General features: G+C 40.8%; 3 gene segments (V, D, J or C); all 3 read right to left on the bottom strand.

Moving 5' to 3' along the window:
* Positions 1–233: 233 nt before the first annotated feature.
* On the bottom strand, positions 234–708 carry LOC130124291 (T cell receptor alpha variable 14/delta variable 4-like; the record flags this gene model as incomplete). The annotated part of the segment is given in 2 exon segments: positions 234–595; positions 690–708. Coding segments are annotated over 2 exon segments (381 nt in total), but the record flags the coding sequence as incomplete, so codon positions are not given.
* Positions 709–6,001: 5,293 nt separating this feature from the next.
* On the bottom strand, positions 6,002–6,467 carry LOC130124500 (T cell receptor alpha variable 38-2/delta variable 8-like; the record flags this gene model as incomplete). The annotated part of the segment is given in 2 exon segments: positions 6,002–6,354; positions 6,449–6,467. Coding segments are annotated over 2 exon segments (372 nt in total), but the record flags the coding sequence as incomplete, so codon positions are not given.
* A 4,935-nt stretch (positions 6,468–11,402) lies between these two features.
* On the bottom strand, positions 11,403–11,889 carry LOC130124292 (T cell receptor alpha variable 19-like; the record flags this gene model as incomplete). The annotated part of the segment is given in 2 exon segments: positions 11,403–11,776; positions 11,871–11,889. Coding segments are annotated over 2 exon segments (372 nt in total), but the record flags the coding sequence as incomplete, so codon positions are not given.
* Between the last annotated feature and the right edge of the window lie 1,107 nt (positions 11,890–12,996).

Here is a 12,996-nt window from a genome sequence, read left to right as displayed (position 1 = left end):
ACGAATCTACAGAAGACATTCATACTTTTATTCATCAAGACAGTTTAACGTTTCAATGCAGAATCAAATGTTTTTGAATGTTGGATTGACACATTGGACAAATCAGCAGTTGTAGGAAGCTGGCTTGTCAAACTGTCCAATGTGTTTTTCTTCAGCAAGGAACCAAATCCTTTAAAATGTGAATACTGCCCTCTAGTGGATCTGGTTTATCATTGCGTTGTCTCTGGATTCTTGATAGACACTCTAAGGTTTTTGTAGTACGTCTTGCAGTTTCCTGTCACTGTGGGCCTCAGAGCACAGTAGTACACAGCAGAGTCAGACAGCTGCAGACTCTGGATCTTCAGAGGAACTGATCTTGAGCTGGAATCCAGGCTGGAATCAAATCTCTCCTTGAACCCGTCCACTGTGTCCCCTGATCCATAAGAATAGCGGCTCAGAATGAATCTGGGCTTGTCGTTTGCTGTCTGTCTGTACCAGTAAAGATATGCACTTGTGTCACTGGTGTTATAGTGACAGTCCAGTGTTACTGTCTCTCCCTCACTAACAGTCACACCTCCTTTGGGTTGGAGCACGTTGTCTTTTTGAGCTCTGCATTCTGTGGGACAACAACAGACGGTGTCAGTGTGAGGAAAAGAATCAACAAGACAAAGTTCAGATTAATAACAAGCAAACAAAGAGTTGTGTCCTACCAAAGCACATAGCAGCCAACAGCAGTGAGATGAGCAGGAAGCTCATAGCTCTTCTGTTCAGTAACTATGAGCTCCAGTGACCAGAGAGGACTTCCTGTGTCTCACTGTGGAACCTGGTTTTAGCTCCAACACTAAGTGGTAGATTTGAAGGAGGGGCTTGTTCAGAGTGACAGGGCTGATGACCAATCCCCTGTTATTACTGCTGCTGACAGATTCAGACAGTACAACACATTTTACATCATATTCCTGCTGAGGGGAATTGTCTTTAAAACAATGAACAAGTGTTACGTTATTATTATTTGTGTGATTTCATCTTTGTTCGTCTTTGCAAATGAATCACATTTAATATTGGAGATTTTTACTATTTGTTCATGTTTTTTTTTTCACTTTTATGGAGAAAAACTGAAGAAGAATTGCATTGTGTTATGAATAACATTGACAATAAACAAAAATGCAGAAATCGTTATTTTGGAAAAGTACATTCATCCTGTGTCATTAAAGAGTGTGGGGTGTGATGTGCTAATGAACTGATGGAATCACAGCAAAGCTGATGGAGTATTTGGAAAGAAATAAAGGTTTGTTTTTCCTCATCATTTTAATTGTAGATGTCTGAAACCTAAAATCCTCCTCAGACTGTTGATCTGTTTTCATAATTTGAAGAACTTTTAGCATCTCAGTGTATCTCTGAGGATTCAGCTGTGATTCCACTCAGCTCTACATGACTCTTCATCACTATGAAGAACCTGAGTGGACTAAATGACAACAAGTAAACAACGACATGAGTCCTGAAACCAGACTCCAGCCAACATGAAAACTAAAGTTAAAGGCTTGAAGTCAGTTGTTCATGTGATGTAACTAATGTCATAGGAAGGTGGAGGTCCAACCGTCTCTATCAAATTAATGAGAAACATTGATCATGAACATTGTCAAATAGTATCCTGATGGTGTCCTGAAGATGCATCAAAGCCATGACCACATCTCATCCACAGTTATAGTAACAAAATACATAGAGGAGGGAAAGAAAACACTAATCCAGTTCCATAACATTAAATTATATTTAATTAAACTTAAAAATCAAGACGGCTACATTTTAACAAAGCGCAAAACATTAGTCCAGTTATGAACTCTGATACATTATTTTCATTATGTGGGTATGAAATCTCTACTTGATTGTTCTGCTGTTAAATGACAGAAGCAGCTGAAGTGTGTAAATGTTCTGTCAGACACTGTCAGGTTTGTGTACAGTGACTCTGGGTTTCCTGTCACTGTGGGCCTCACAGCACAGTAGTACACAGCAGAGTCTGTCACTGCAGCAGAGGACATCTCCAGATGAAACGCTTTTTTTCCTTTCTCATGCTTAAGAGTCAACTCTGGTACTTTCTCTGAATAGTCCGTGATGAGAAGCTGTGGAGGTGAGCTGGAGTACTGTCGATACCAGTAGAGGCTCTGCATAGAGACGGAGTAGTTGCAGGAGAGAGTGACCCTGTCTCCTTCCAAAGCCAGAATTCTATCATGAAATGGTGTAACTGAATCCTCAGAGAGCCCTAGATAGACACATGGACTTTTACAAACACAATAGTTCATGGAAATACCTTATGGATAATAATAGGATATATGTTCTTCCACTTCATATTTACCAGTATGAAAGGTAGATATCATCAGCCAGATTAAATGGAGTAACATCATGACTGAAGTGTATTGAATCACCAAGTGAAAAGAACTCAGCAGCTCTTCAGTTCCAACATGAAGTCTCTGACATTCAGTTCTCTAACTCCTCCCTCTTGTCTTGGTCTGTGTAGTGTTATAGGGGTGGAGGTTTAGAAATTAATGTCATGATGGACCCTTCACCTCTTTGTTCTCTTTACTAAATTTTTTTTAAATAAGGGGATTCTTACATTTTAAGAAATGATAAATGTGTTGATCTAAACAGGACGACATAGAATAAGATTAGTCATTATAATTATTAAATGGTTCTAAACATGACCCAAAGTCAATAAGTCTCACCAACCATGACAGAGTCAAAAACTGTGGAAAGAAAGGTCCTCCTTGTCAAGTGCCTCTATTTAAACAGACCATGGCCATCAGTAATATTTTCCTAAGAAATAACAAAGGAGGGACAGAATTAGCAAGTGGTAACCCATGTCAAGTTATGTGTGAAAGTATTTTAAACTACAATACCAAATAAATAACCACATGACACAAAGCGGAGAATGTAAAAATTCTTTATCACGCAACTTGGATTGAAATATTCTGCTTAAAGAATGATCACTTGGCAAGATATTAGAAGAAAAACATTTAATTTTTGTAATGAATGTTTTGAACTCAGCAGTAAAATATTATGAACAAAAAGTTAGCCGTTAAGCTAAAATGTTGAATGTTAATTGGACTCAATACTAATTCAACATGTTGTGCAGCAACTTCTTGTCCAGCGTGTGAATTTATAACAATATTTAACCTTGAGCTGAACTATGTGTGTATTAAAAGGTTTTGACGCAAACCTTCCATCAACCAGAAACAAGGATCCTCCATGGCCATGCTATGGTTAGAGATACTAAATATCTCACCTTGTTTCTAATGAGCTGATATTAAAACTCTACTTGATTGATCTGCTGTTAAATGACAGAAGCAGCTGAAGTGTGTAAATGTTCTGTCAGACACTGTCAGGTTTGTGTACAGTGACTCTGGGTTTCCTGTCACTGTGGGCCTCACAGCACAGTAGTACACAGCAGAGTCTGTCACTGTAGCAGAGGACATCTCCACTTCCATTTGAGTCTCATTCACTTTAACAGACAGTCTGGAGTTTGTATCTGCTCTGTTCATTATTGAACCTGATTTAGTGGAGGATATTAGAAACTGTGGTGGTTCTCCTGCGTCCTGGCGATACCAAAATAAGTAGTCTGCTGAGGAGTATTTACAGGAGAGAGTAACTTTGGCACCTTCTAGACCATGTACTCTGTCTTGGAGGGACTGGATGGTTTGCTGATAACTTGAACCTGCAGATGGGAAGAAATGATTAAAAAGTCAATAATCATGTCATATATTGAAGATATCTCATTATTTTTTCTGTTAAAAAGGGATTCATAGTTTAACAAATACTGAGCTGCCAAAGTGTTTCTTACCAGTAAAGCCAGTGAATAAAACAAGTGGTAGGAGGAACTGCATGGCTGATGTCAGACGTCAAACAGAAACTGTGGCACAGCAACAATCACCTAGTTAAAGATGTGCTGCTTTCAGAGATCTGATCTGTTTCCCTGTCTGTCAAACTCCACTTCCTGCTGAAGAGGAAACAATGACTGGATCAACTGTGACAGCTTATTACAATCCACTCTCCAGATAGGTTTAGCAAGAATATTCAAATAAAACAATCAATTAATGATGGTTTAAGGATAATCTAATCTTTAAGGAATGTTGATAGAATAGAGTTATTATTATTAAATATTTTATATTACCTTCAGGTTGTCTTTCTTCTCCTGTCATCATGTAGTTTATCTTTTGTGGTTGGGTTTATATGTGAGACAGTATGGGATTTATTGTTGTGTTTCTTCTAAAACAAGAATACTACACATGAATATTGTGATGCCTGCTAAATCATCCAGGTGTAGAATCCCAGAAAAGTTGAATCAGTTCATCTGGACACAAGGTTTCATGGGAGAAACGTGTCATCATTCATCTAGGAGACTGTCAGTGTCTTTGTCTCAGAGGCTGACGAAGTCACTTTGATGACGTCATGACTGAAGAAACCAACCGGCTGATGTCCAAAGTGGATGCAGTTGCATATCTACACTGAATCACACGTTTTTTCACTATCAGATGAAACAGAAGACCTGCTGACTTACTCTGCTCCCTCTCCTCCCCCATCACCCCCATCATGCTGAAAATGTTCACCCTCCAGTGTTATCAGCCACTCTTCTTTTTCTTTTTTCTTTTGTTTTGGGGGTGGGGGGTACATTATGAATGGGGGCATTTGCTGGGCCAAGTGTAAAATCAACCTGTTGAACATGTGCTGACCCAATGTGTACTTAAAATACCTGATGCTCACTCTCAGCAGAGCCATAAGGTTTGTCTGCACTGTGTACTTCAGATTCACATTCAGACAACTTTATTTCTCCCAGAAGGACAATTCAGTTCCACAATCTACCCAGACCATACACAAGCTCACACACAAGCAGCAAGCAGCAGTATGTCAGAGACAAGAGACAGAACAGTACATGGGCAAGAGATGCACACTGGCGCCATCGTGTGGCCATCCAAGCAGACTCACACGAGGACCAGGCGAAAGATAAATATGCACAGTCAAGTCAAGTCAATTTGGTTTGTATAGCCCAATATCACAAATTACAAATTAAAAGAATAAATAAATTAAGAAACAAACAAACAAATAAATAAAGCATCCTAAGATACATTGCACGTTACATTCCAGCACAACATTCAGTGAACGTACAGGCCCACAAGCCATGTGAAGAACAGACAAGGTAGAAACCAACTATTGTGGTTTAAAACCAAATAAACCCTTCATTTAAAATGACTACTCTCAGGGCGTCCGGGTAGCGTAGCGGACAATTCCGTTGCTTAGCAACACGGGGATCGCCGGTTCGAGTCCCCGTGTTACCTCCGGCTTGCTCCCTACAGACACAATTGGCCGCGTCTGCGAGTGGGAAGCCGGATGTGGGTATGTGTCCTGGTCGCTGCACTAGCGCCCCCTCTGGTCGATCGGGGGGGGATTAGCGTGATCCTCCCACGCACTAACTCCCCCTGGTGGAACTCCTCACTGTCAAGTGAACAGAAGTCATGACTCTCGTCACAGTGGTGAACGATTTATAGTGACGACCAGGGAACACCATGTTTTGTATGCGTGTTCAAAAATAAGACAGGGAGCTAAAATAATGAGTCTTGAAAGAATAGCTGTTAAATAAGCAGGACTAAACACCACCACTCACCTGTCACCATACACACTGCTACTTGTCCCATGGATTAGTCAAGCAGTCTCGCTTCCATCAAGGAACCACCAAGCTCTGACTTCCATCAAGTTATTTTTCTTCTAAGACTAGAATACAATGCAGAATTTGTTAAATGAATCTACAGAAAACATTCATACTTTCCTTTATCAAGAGAGTTTAACGTTTCAATGCAGAATCAAATGTTTTTGAATGTTGGATTGACACATTGGACAAATCAGCAGTTGTAGGACGCTGGCTTGTCAAACTGTCCAAGGTGTTTTTCTTCAACAAGAACCAATGACTTTAAAATGTGAATACTGCCCTCTAGTGGATCTGGTTTATCATTGCGTTGTCTCTGGATTCTTGATAAACACCCTAAAGGTTTTTGTAGTACGTCTTGCAGTTTCCTGTCACTGTGGGCCTCACAGCACAGTAGTACACAGCAGAGTCAGACAGCTGCAGACTCTGGATCTTCAGAGGAACTGATCTTGAGCTGGAATCCAGGCTGGAATCAAATCTCTCCTTGAACCCGTCCGCTGTGTTCCCTGATCCATAAGTAAAGCGGCTCAAAATGAATGTGGGCTTGTCATCTGCAGCCTGTCTGTACCAGAAAAGATATGTATATGTGTCACTGGTGTTATAGTGACAGTCCAGTGTTACTGTCTCTCCCTCACTAACAGTCACATCTCCTTTGGGTTGGAGCACGTTGTCTTTTTGAGCTCGGCATTCTGTGGGACAACAATAGACGGTGTCAGTGTGAGGAAAAGAATCAACAAGACAAAGTTCAGATTAATAACAAGCAAACAAAGAGTTGTGTCCTACCAAAGCACATAGCAGCCAACAGCAGTGAGATGAGCAGGAAGCTCATAGCTCTTCTGTTCAGTAACTATGAGCTCCAGTGACCAGAGAGGACTTCCTGTGTCTCACTGTGGAACCTTGTTTTAGCTCCAACTCTAAGTGGTAGATTTGAAGGAGGGGCTTGCTGACAGGTTCAGACAGTGCAACACATTTTAGATCATTTTCCTGTTGAGGGGAATTGCCTTTAAAACAATGAACACGTCTTATTATTCAACTTCTACAGTTGCATCAAACATTTGTCTACCTATCTTTTTAAGTCATGAATTGGATTGTTTGGTTGTCTGTTTTTATTTGAGTGGATGTGAACTAAGTGCAATATGTTGTGAATAACGTGGACATTTAAAAAAAAGTACAGTCAACACTGTGCATAAAGTTGTGAAATTTTTATAAGAAAAATGCTGCCTTTTGCAAATGTCTGGATTATCTGGACAGAAACAAACTGAAACATAAGTTATCAAACCGAACTCCAACCAACTTCAGAACTAATCTTAAAGATTTGTAGTCAACCAGTCAAATGTTCATGTAATGTAACAATTGTTACATGAAGGGTTTATGTGAAACCATCTCCATAAAGTTGTAGACAAAGTTATTGATTAAAGCTCTGCTTTCAATATCATTGTACCATCCAAACTGGTGTTGAAACTCAGAGGTCTTGGTCTGGGCAACTCTATCTCTAATTGCTCATTTGATTTCCTGAGAGGCCCGCCCAAGACTGTGAGAATAGGTAAAACATAATCATCCAGATTAGTTCCTCAGATTGGCACACCTCAGGGCTGATGTCTAGGTCCCCTAATATACGGTCTGTTTACACATGACTGTGTAGTCAAACATGACAACAACAGCATCATTGAATTCACAGATGACACCACAGTGATTGAAGTAATAAGTGACAGTGATGAGACGGCCTATAGGAGGGAAGTGGAAGATATAACCATATGGAGCCATGATAACGACCTCTCTCTCTCAATGTCAGTAAGACAAAAGAAATCATTGTTGCCTTTAGAAAGACTGAAGGAAATCACATTCCTATTTCCATCAGTGGATAATCTGTTGAAATTGTGGACAGTTTTAGAGTTCTCAGTTTACACATCACTGACACCAGTACATGGTCTGTCAACACCAATTGCATCCTCAAGAAGGCACAGCAGAGACCATCTTTTTGGAGGCGTCACATTGGCACACATTTGGTATGAATATATAAACTCTTATTAACTTTTATCTCAATACCACGGAGTGCGTATTCACAGGCTGTACCACAGTGTGGTTTGGTAACCTTACTGCTCAGGACTGCAGACTGCTGCAAAGGACTGAAACAACAGCAGCAAATATCATTGGCAGGGAACTACCACAACTTCATAATATTCACACCACTAGCTGCAAAACGAAAGCCCAAAAATCATTAAGGACACCAGCCACACCACTAATGTTCTGTTCTCACTCCTTCCATGTAAAAGCATCAAATCACACACCACCCATCTCGGTAATCATTTCTTTCCACAGGCAGTGAAGTTGCTGAACAGTTGACGCACCCATATGCACCTTACACTGTTTTGTTATTGTGTACTGTATATTGTGTATATAATATATGAATTCTGTGTACATAGTCTGTGTAGATCTGTATTGTGTTTTTTTTTGGGGGGGGTGTCCTTGTGACCTTTGTGTTAAGACAGAGAGAGCACAAAGCACAAGAATTTCATTGTATTTAAACACACATGACAACAATGTTGAACTTCAACTTGAATTTGAGCTTAAGTGTGTAAATGTTCTGTCAGACACTGTCAGGTTTGTGTACAGTGACTCTGGGTTTCCTGTCACTGTGGGCCTCACAGCACAGTAGTACACAGCAGAGTCTGTCACTGCAGCAGAGGACATCTCCACATCCATTTGAGTCTCATTCACTTTAACAGACAGTCTGGAGTTTGTATCTGCTCTGTTTATTATTGAACCTGATTTAGTGGAGGATATTAGAAACTGTGGTGGTTCTCCTGCATCCTGGCGATACCAAAAGAAGTATTCTGCTGAGGAGTATTTACAGGAGAGAGTAACTTTGGCACATTCTAGACCATGTACTCTGTCTTGGAGGGACTGGATGGTTTGCTGATAACTGGAACCTGCAGATGGGAAGAAATGATTAAAAAGTCAATAATCATGTCATATATTGAATCTATATCATTGTTTTTTTCTGTTAAAAAGGGATTCATAGTTTAACAAATACTGAGCTGCCAAAGTGTTTCTTACCAGTAAAGCCAGTGAATAAAACAAGTGGTAGGAGGAACTGCATGGCTGATGTCAGACGTCAAACAGAAACTGTGGCACAGCAACAATCACCTAGTTAAAGATGTGCTGGTTTCAGAGATCTGATCTGTTTCCCTGTCTGTCAAACTCCACTTCCTGCTGAAGAGGAAACAATGACTGGATCAACTCTGACAGCTTATTACAAGTCACTCTCCAGATAGGTTTAGCAAGAATATTCAAATAAAGCAATCAATTAATCATGGTTTAAGGATAATCTCACCTTAAAGGAATGTTGATAGAATAGAGTTATTATTATTAAATATTTTATATTACCTTCAGGTTGTCTTTCTTCTCCTGTCATCATGTAGTTTATCTTTTGTGGTTGGGTTTATATGTGAGACAGTATGGGATTTATTGTTGTGTTTCTTCTAAAACTAGAATACTACACATGAATATGTTGATGCCTGCTCAATCATCCAGGTGTAGAATCCCAGAAAAGTTGAATCAGTTCATCTGGACACAAGGTTTCATGGGAGAAACGTGTCATCATTCATCTAGGAGACTGTCAGTCTCTTTGTCTCAGAGGCTGAGGAAGTCACTTTGATGACGTCATGACTGAAGAACCCAACCGGCTGATGTCCAAAGTGGATGCAGTTGCATAGCTACACTAAATCACACGTTTTTTCACTATCAGATGAAACAGCGGATCTGCTGACTTACTCTCCTCCCTCTCCTCCCCCATCTCCCCCATCCAACACTTCTCTGACTGTTTCTGATGAACGTGATGTCCCCAAAGCTCCCGGCAGTTTTATTTTACTTGAAACTCTGACATCTGGTTTTATTCCTGATGAATGAGGTCATCACTTAGTTGTCATTAAAGAGATTGTTTGGGTCTCAGACAGGTCACCCCAGTCAGCGGCAGCACTCTTGTCTATGTGCCCTTGAAGGTGATGACATGCTGAAACATGTCATCACCAACAGTTTGATGAACTCATCAAGGATGTGTGGACACACAGGTCCATTCCTGCTCTGCAGTGTATTGAGGCAAAGGACGGCCTGACTGCTTCCCCTGCAAGAATCCACGGAGCAGCAGAAGCCTTTCTTACTGACCTGAGAAGCTTTCCTCTATTGGAGGCTGAGGAGGGGCCGAAGAGTGAGATGACCGGAGCTGACAACAGTTGGAGAGAGTTGTTCTCCTTTTGGAATGGTTCAGAGGAGGAGTAAATAAATAAAACACATGGGGAACTGTCTTTGTAACGTTTTCCAGAGTAACATTGGTGATTATATTACTGAAAAGACCAAACACTTTTAAGATAGACCGAACCTGAAAAAGTGAATGATGTGGACATTGTTCACCCCCCAGCCACTCTTTTATGTCGGTGGACATTACCAGTGGGGGCATTTACTCGGTCAAGTGTAAAATCTACCTGCTGAACATGTGCTGACCCAATGTGTATTTAATATACCTGATGCTCACTATCAACAGAGCCACATGTTTTGTCTGTACTGTGTACTTCAGATTCAGACAACTTTATTTATCCCAGAAGGACAATTCAGTTCCACAATATCCCCAGACAATACACAAGCTCACACACAAGCCATCAGCCGTATGTCAGAGACAACAGACAGATCAGTACACGGGCAAGAGATGCACACTGGCGCCATCGTTTGGCCATGCATGCAGACTCACTCACAGACCAGGCGAAGGATCAACATTCACACAAGTTAAAAGAAGAGAATAAATAAATAAATGCATAAATAAAGCATCTTGCTTTGCACGTTACATTCCAGCACAACATTCAGTGAACGTACAGGCCCACAAGCCATGTGAAGAACAGACAAGGTAGAAACCAACTATTGTGGTTTAAAACCAAATAAAGCCTTCATTTAAAATGACTACTCTCAGGGCGTCCGGGTAGCGTAGGGGACTATTCCGTTGCTTAGCAACACGGGGATCGCCGGTTCGAGTCCCCGTGTTACCTCCGGCTTGCTCCCTACAGACACAATTGGCCGTGTCTGCGAGTGGGAAGCCGGATGTGGGAATGTGTCCTGGTCGCTGCACTAGCGCCTCCTCTGGTCGATCGGGGCGCCTGGTCGGGGGGGGGGGGGGAATTAGCGTGATCCTCCCACGCACTAACTCCCCCTGGTGGAACTCCTCACTGTCAAGAGAACAGAAGTGATGACTCTCATCACAGTGGTGAACGGTTTATAGTGACGACCAGGGAACACCATGTTTTGTATGCGTGTTCAAAAGTAAGACAGGGTGCTAAAATAATGAGTCTTGAAAGAATAGCTGTTAAATAAGCAGGACTAAACACCACCCCTCACCTGTCACCATACACACTGCTACTTGTCCCATGGATTAGTCAAGCAGTCTCGCTTCCATCAAGGAACCACCAAGCTCTGACTTCCATCAAGTTATTTTTCTTCTAAGACTAGAATACAATGCAGAATTTGTTAAACGAATCTACAGAAGACATTCATACTTTTCTTTATCAAGACAGTTTAACGTTTCAATGCAGAATCAAATGTTTTTGAATGTTGTATTGACACATTGGACAAATCAGCAGTTGTAGGAAGCTGGCTTGTCAAACTGTCCAATGTGTTTTTCTTCAGCAAGGAACCAAATCCTTTAAAATGTGAATACTGCCCTCTAGTGGATCTGGTTTATCATTGTGTTGTCTCTGGATCCTTGATATACACTCTAAAGGTTTTTGTAGTACGTCTTGCAGTTTCCTGTCACTGTGGGCCTCAGAGCACAGTAGTACACAGCAGAGTCAGACAGCTGCAGACTCTGGATCTTCAGAGGAACTGATCTTGAGCTGGAATCCAGGCTGGAATCAAATCTCTCCTTGAACCCGTCCACTGTGTTCCCTGATCCAAAAGTAAAGCGGCTCAGAATAAATGTGGGCTTGTCGTCTGCAGCCTGTCTGTACCAGTAAAGATATGGACCTGTGTCACTGGTGTTATAGTGACAGTCCAGTGTTACTGTCTCTCCCTCACTAACAGTCACACCTCCTTTGGGTTGGAGCACGTTGTCTTTTTGAGCTCTGCATTCTGTGGGACAACAACAGACGGTGTCAGTGTAAGGAAAAGAATCAACAAGACAAAGTTCAGATTAATAACAAGCAAACAAAGAGTTGTGTCCTACCAAAGCACATAGCAGCCAACAGCAGTGAGATGAGCAGGAAGCTCATAGCTCTTCTGTTCAGTAACTATGAGCTCCAGTGACCAGAGAGGACTTCCTGTGTCTCACTGTGGAACCTGGTTTTAGCTCCAACACTAAGTGGTAGATTTGAAGGAGGGGCTTGTTGACAGGTTCATACAGTACAACACATTTTAGATCATATTCCTGTTGAGGGGAATCTCCTTTAAAACAATGAACACGTCTTATTAGTCAACTTCTACAGTTGCATCAAACATGTGTCTACCTATCTTTTTAAGTCATGAATTGGGTTGTTTGGTTGTCTGTTTTTACTTGAGTGGATGTGAACTAAATGCAATATGTTGTGTATAACATGGACATTTAAAAAAAAAAAGTACAGTCAACACTGTGCATAAAGTCGTTGTGAAATTTTTATAAGAGAAATGCTGCCTTTTGCAAATGTCTGGATTATCTGGACAGAAACAAACGGACATAAATGAAGAGGGAACTAAGACATGAGTTATCAAACCAAACTCCAACCAACATCACAACTAATCTTAAAGATTTGTAGTCAACCAGTCAAATCTTCATGTAATGTAACTATTGGTACATGAATGGTTTATGTGAAACCATCTCCATAAAGCTGTTGACAAAGTTATCCTGAAGATTTACCAGTTTCTATTAGCAAATCTCATCCACAGTCTCGGAACAAAAAACAGAATTGACAGAAAACACACTTATCCACCTCCTCTGATTGAACAAGTCATCAAGTTTTGTGAAATTTTAAAATGGGTCATCGTGTATTTTTACAAAGGGCAAATACATCAAACTGAATATTGCCGCTGATACAATATTGTCATTATTTAGATATGAAACCTTATTTGATTAATCTTATGTTAAATGACAAAAGGAGCTATGTCAGCATGGATACCTATGTCTGAATGTGGTTTATTGATTACAGCGCTGCTTTCAATACCATTGTACCATCTAAACTGGTGTGGAAACTCAGAGGTCTTGGTCTGGGCAACTCTATCTCTAATTGCTCATTTGATTTCCTGAGAGGCCCGCCCAAGACTGTGAGAATAGGTAAAACATAATCATCCACATTAGTTCTTCAGACTGGCACACCTCA

This window comes from Lampris incognitus, chromosome 14 (assembly GCF_029633865.1).
Source record: "Lampris incognitus isolate fLamInc1 chromosome 14, fLamInc1.hap2, whole genome shotgun sequence".
NCBI lineage: Eukaryota > Metazoa > Chordata > Actinopteri > Lampriformes > Lampridae > Lampris > Lampris incognitus.
The sequence above is the reverse complement of the archived record's forward strand: the minus strand, read 5'-3'. Positions and strand labels throughout refer to the sequence as shown.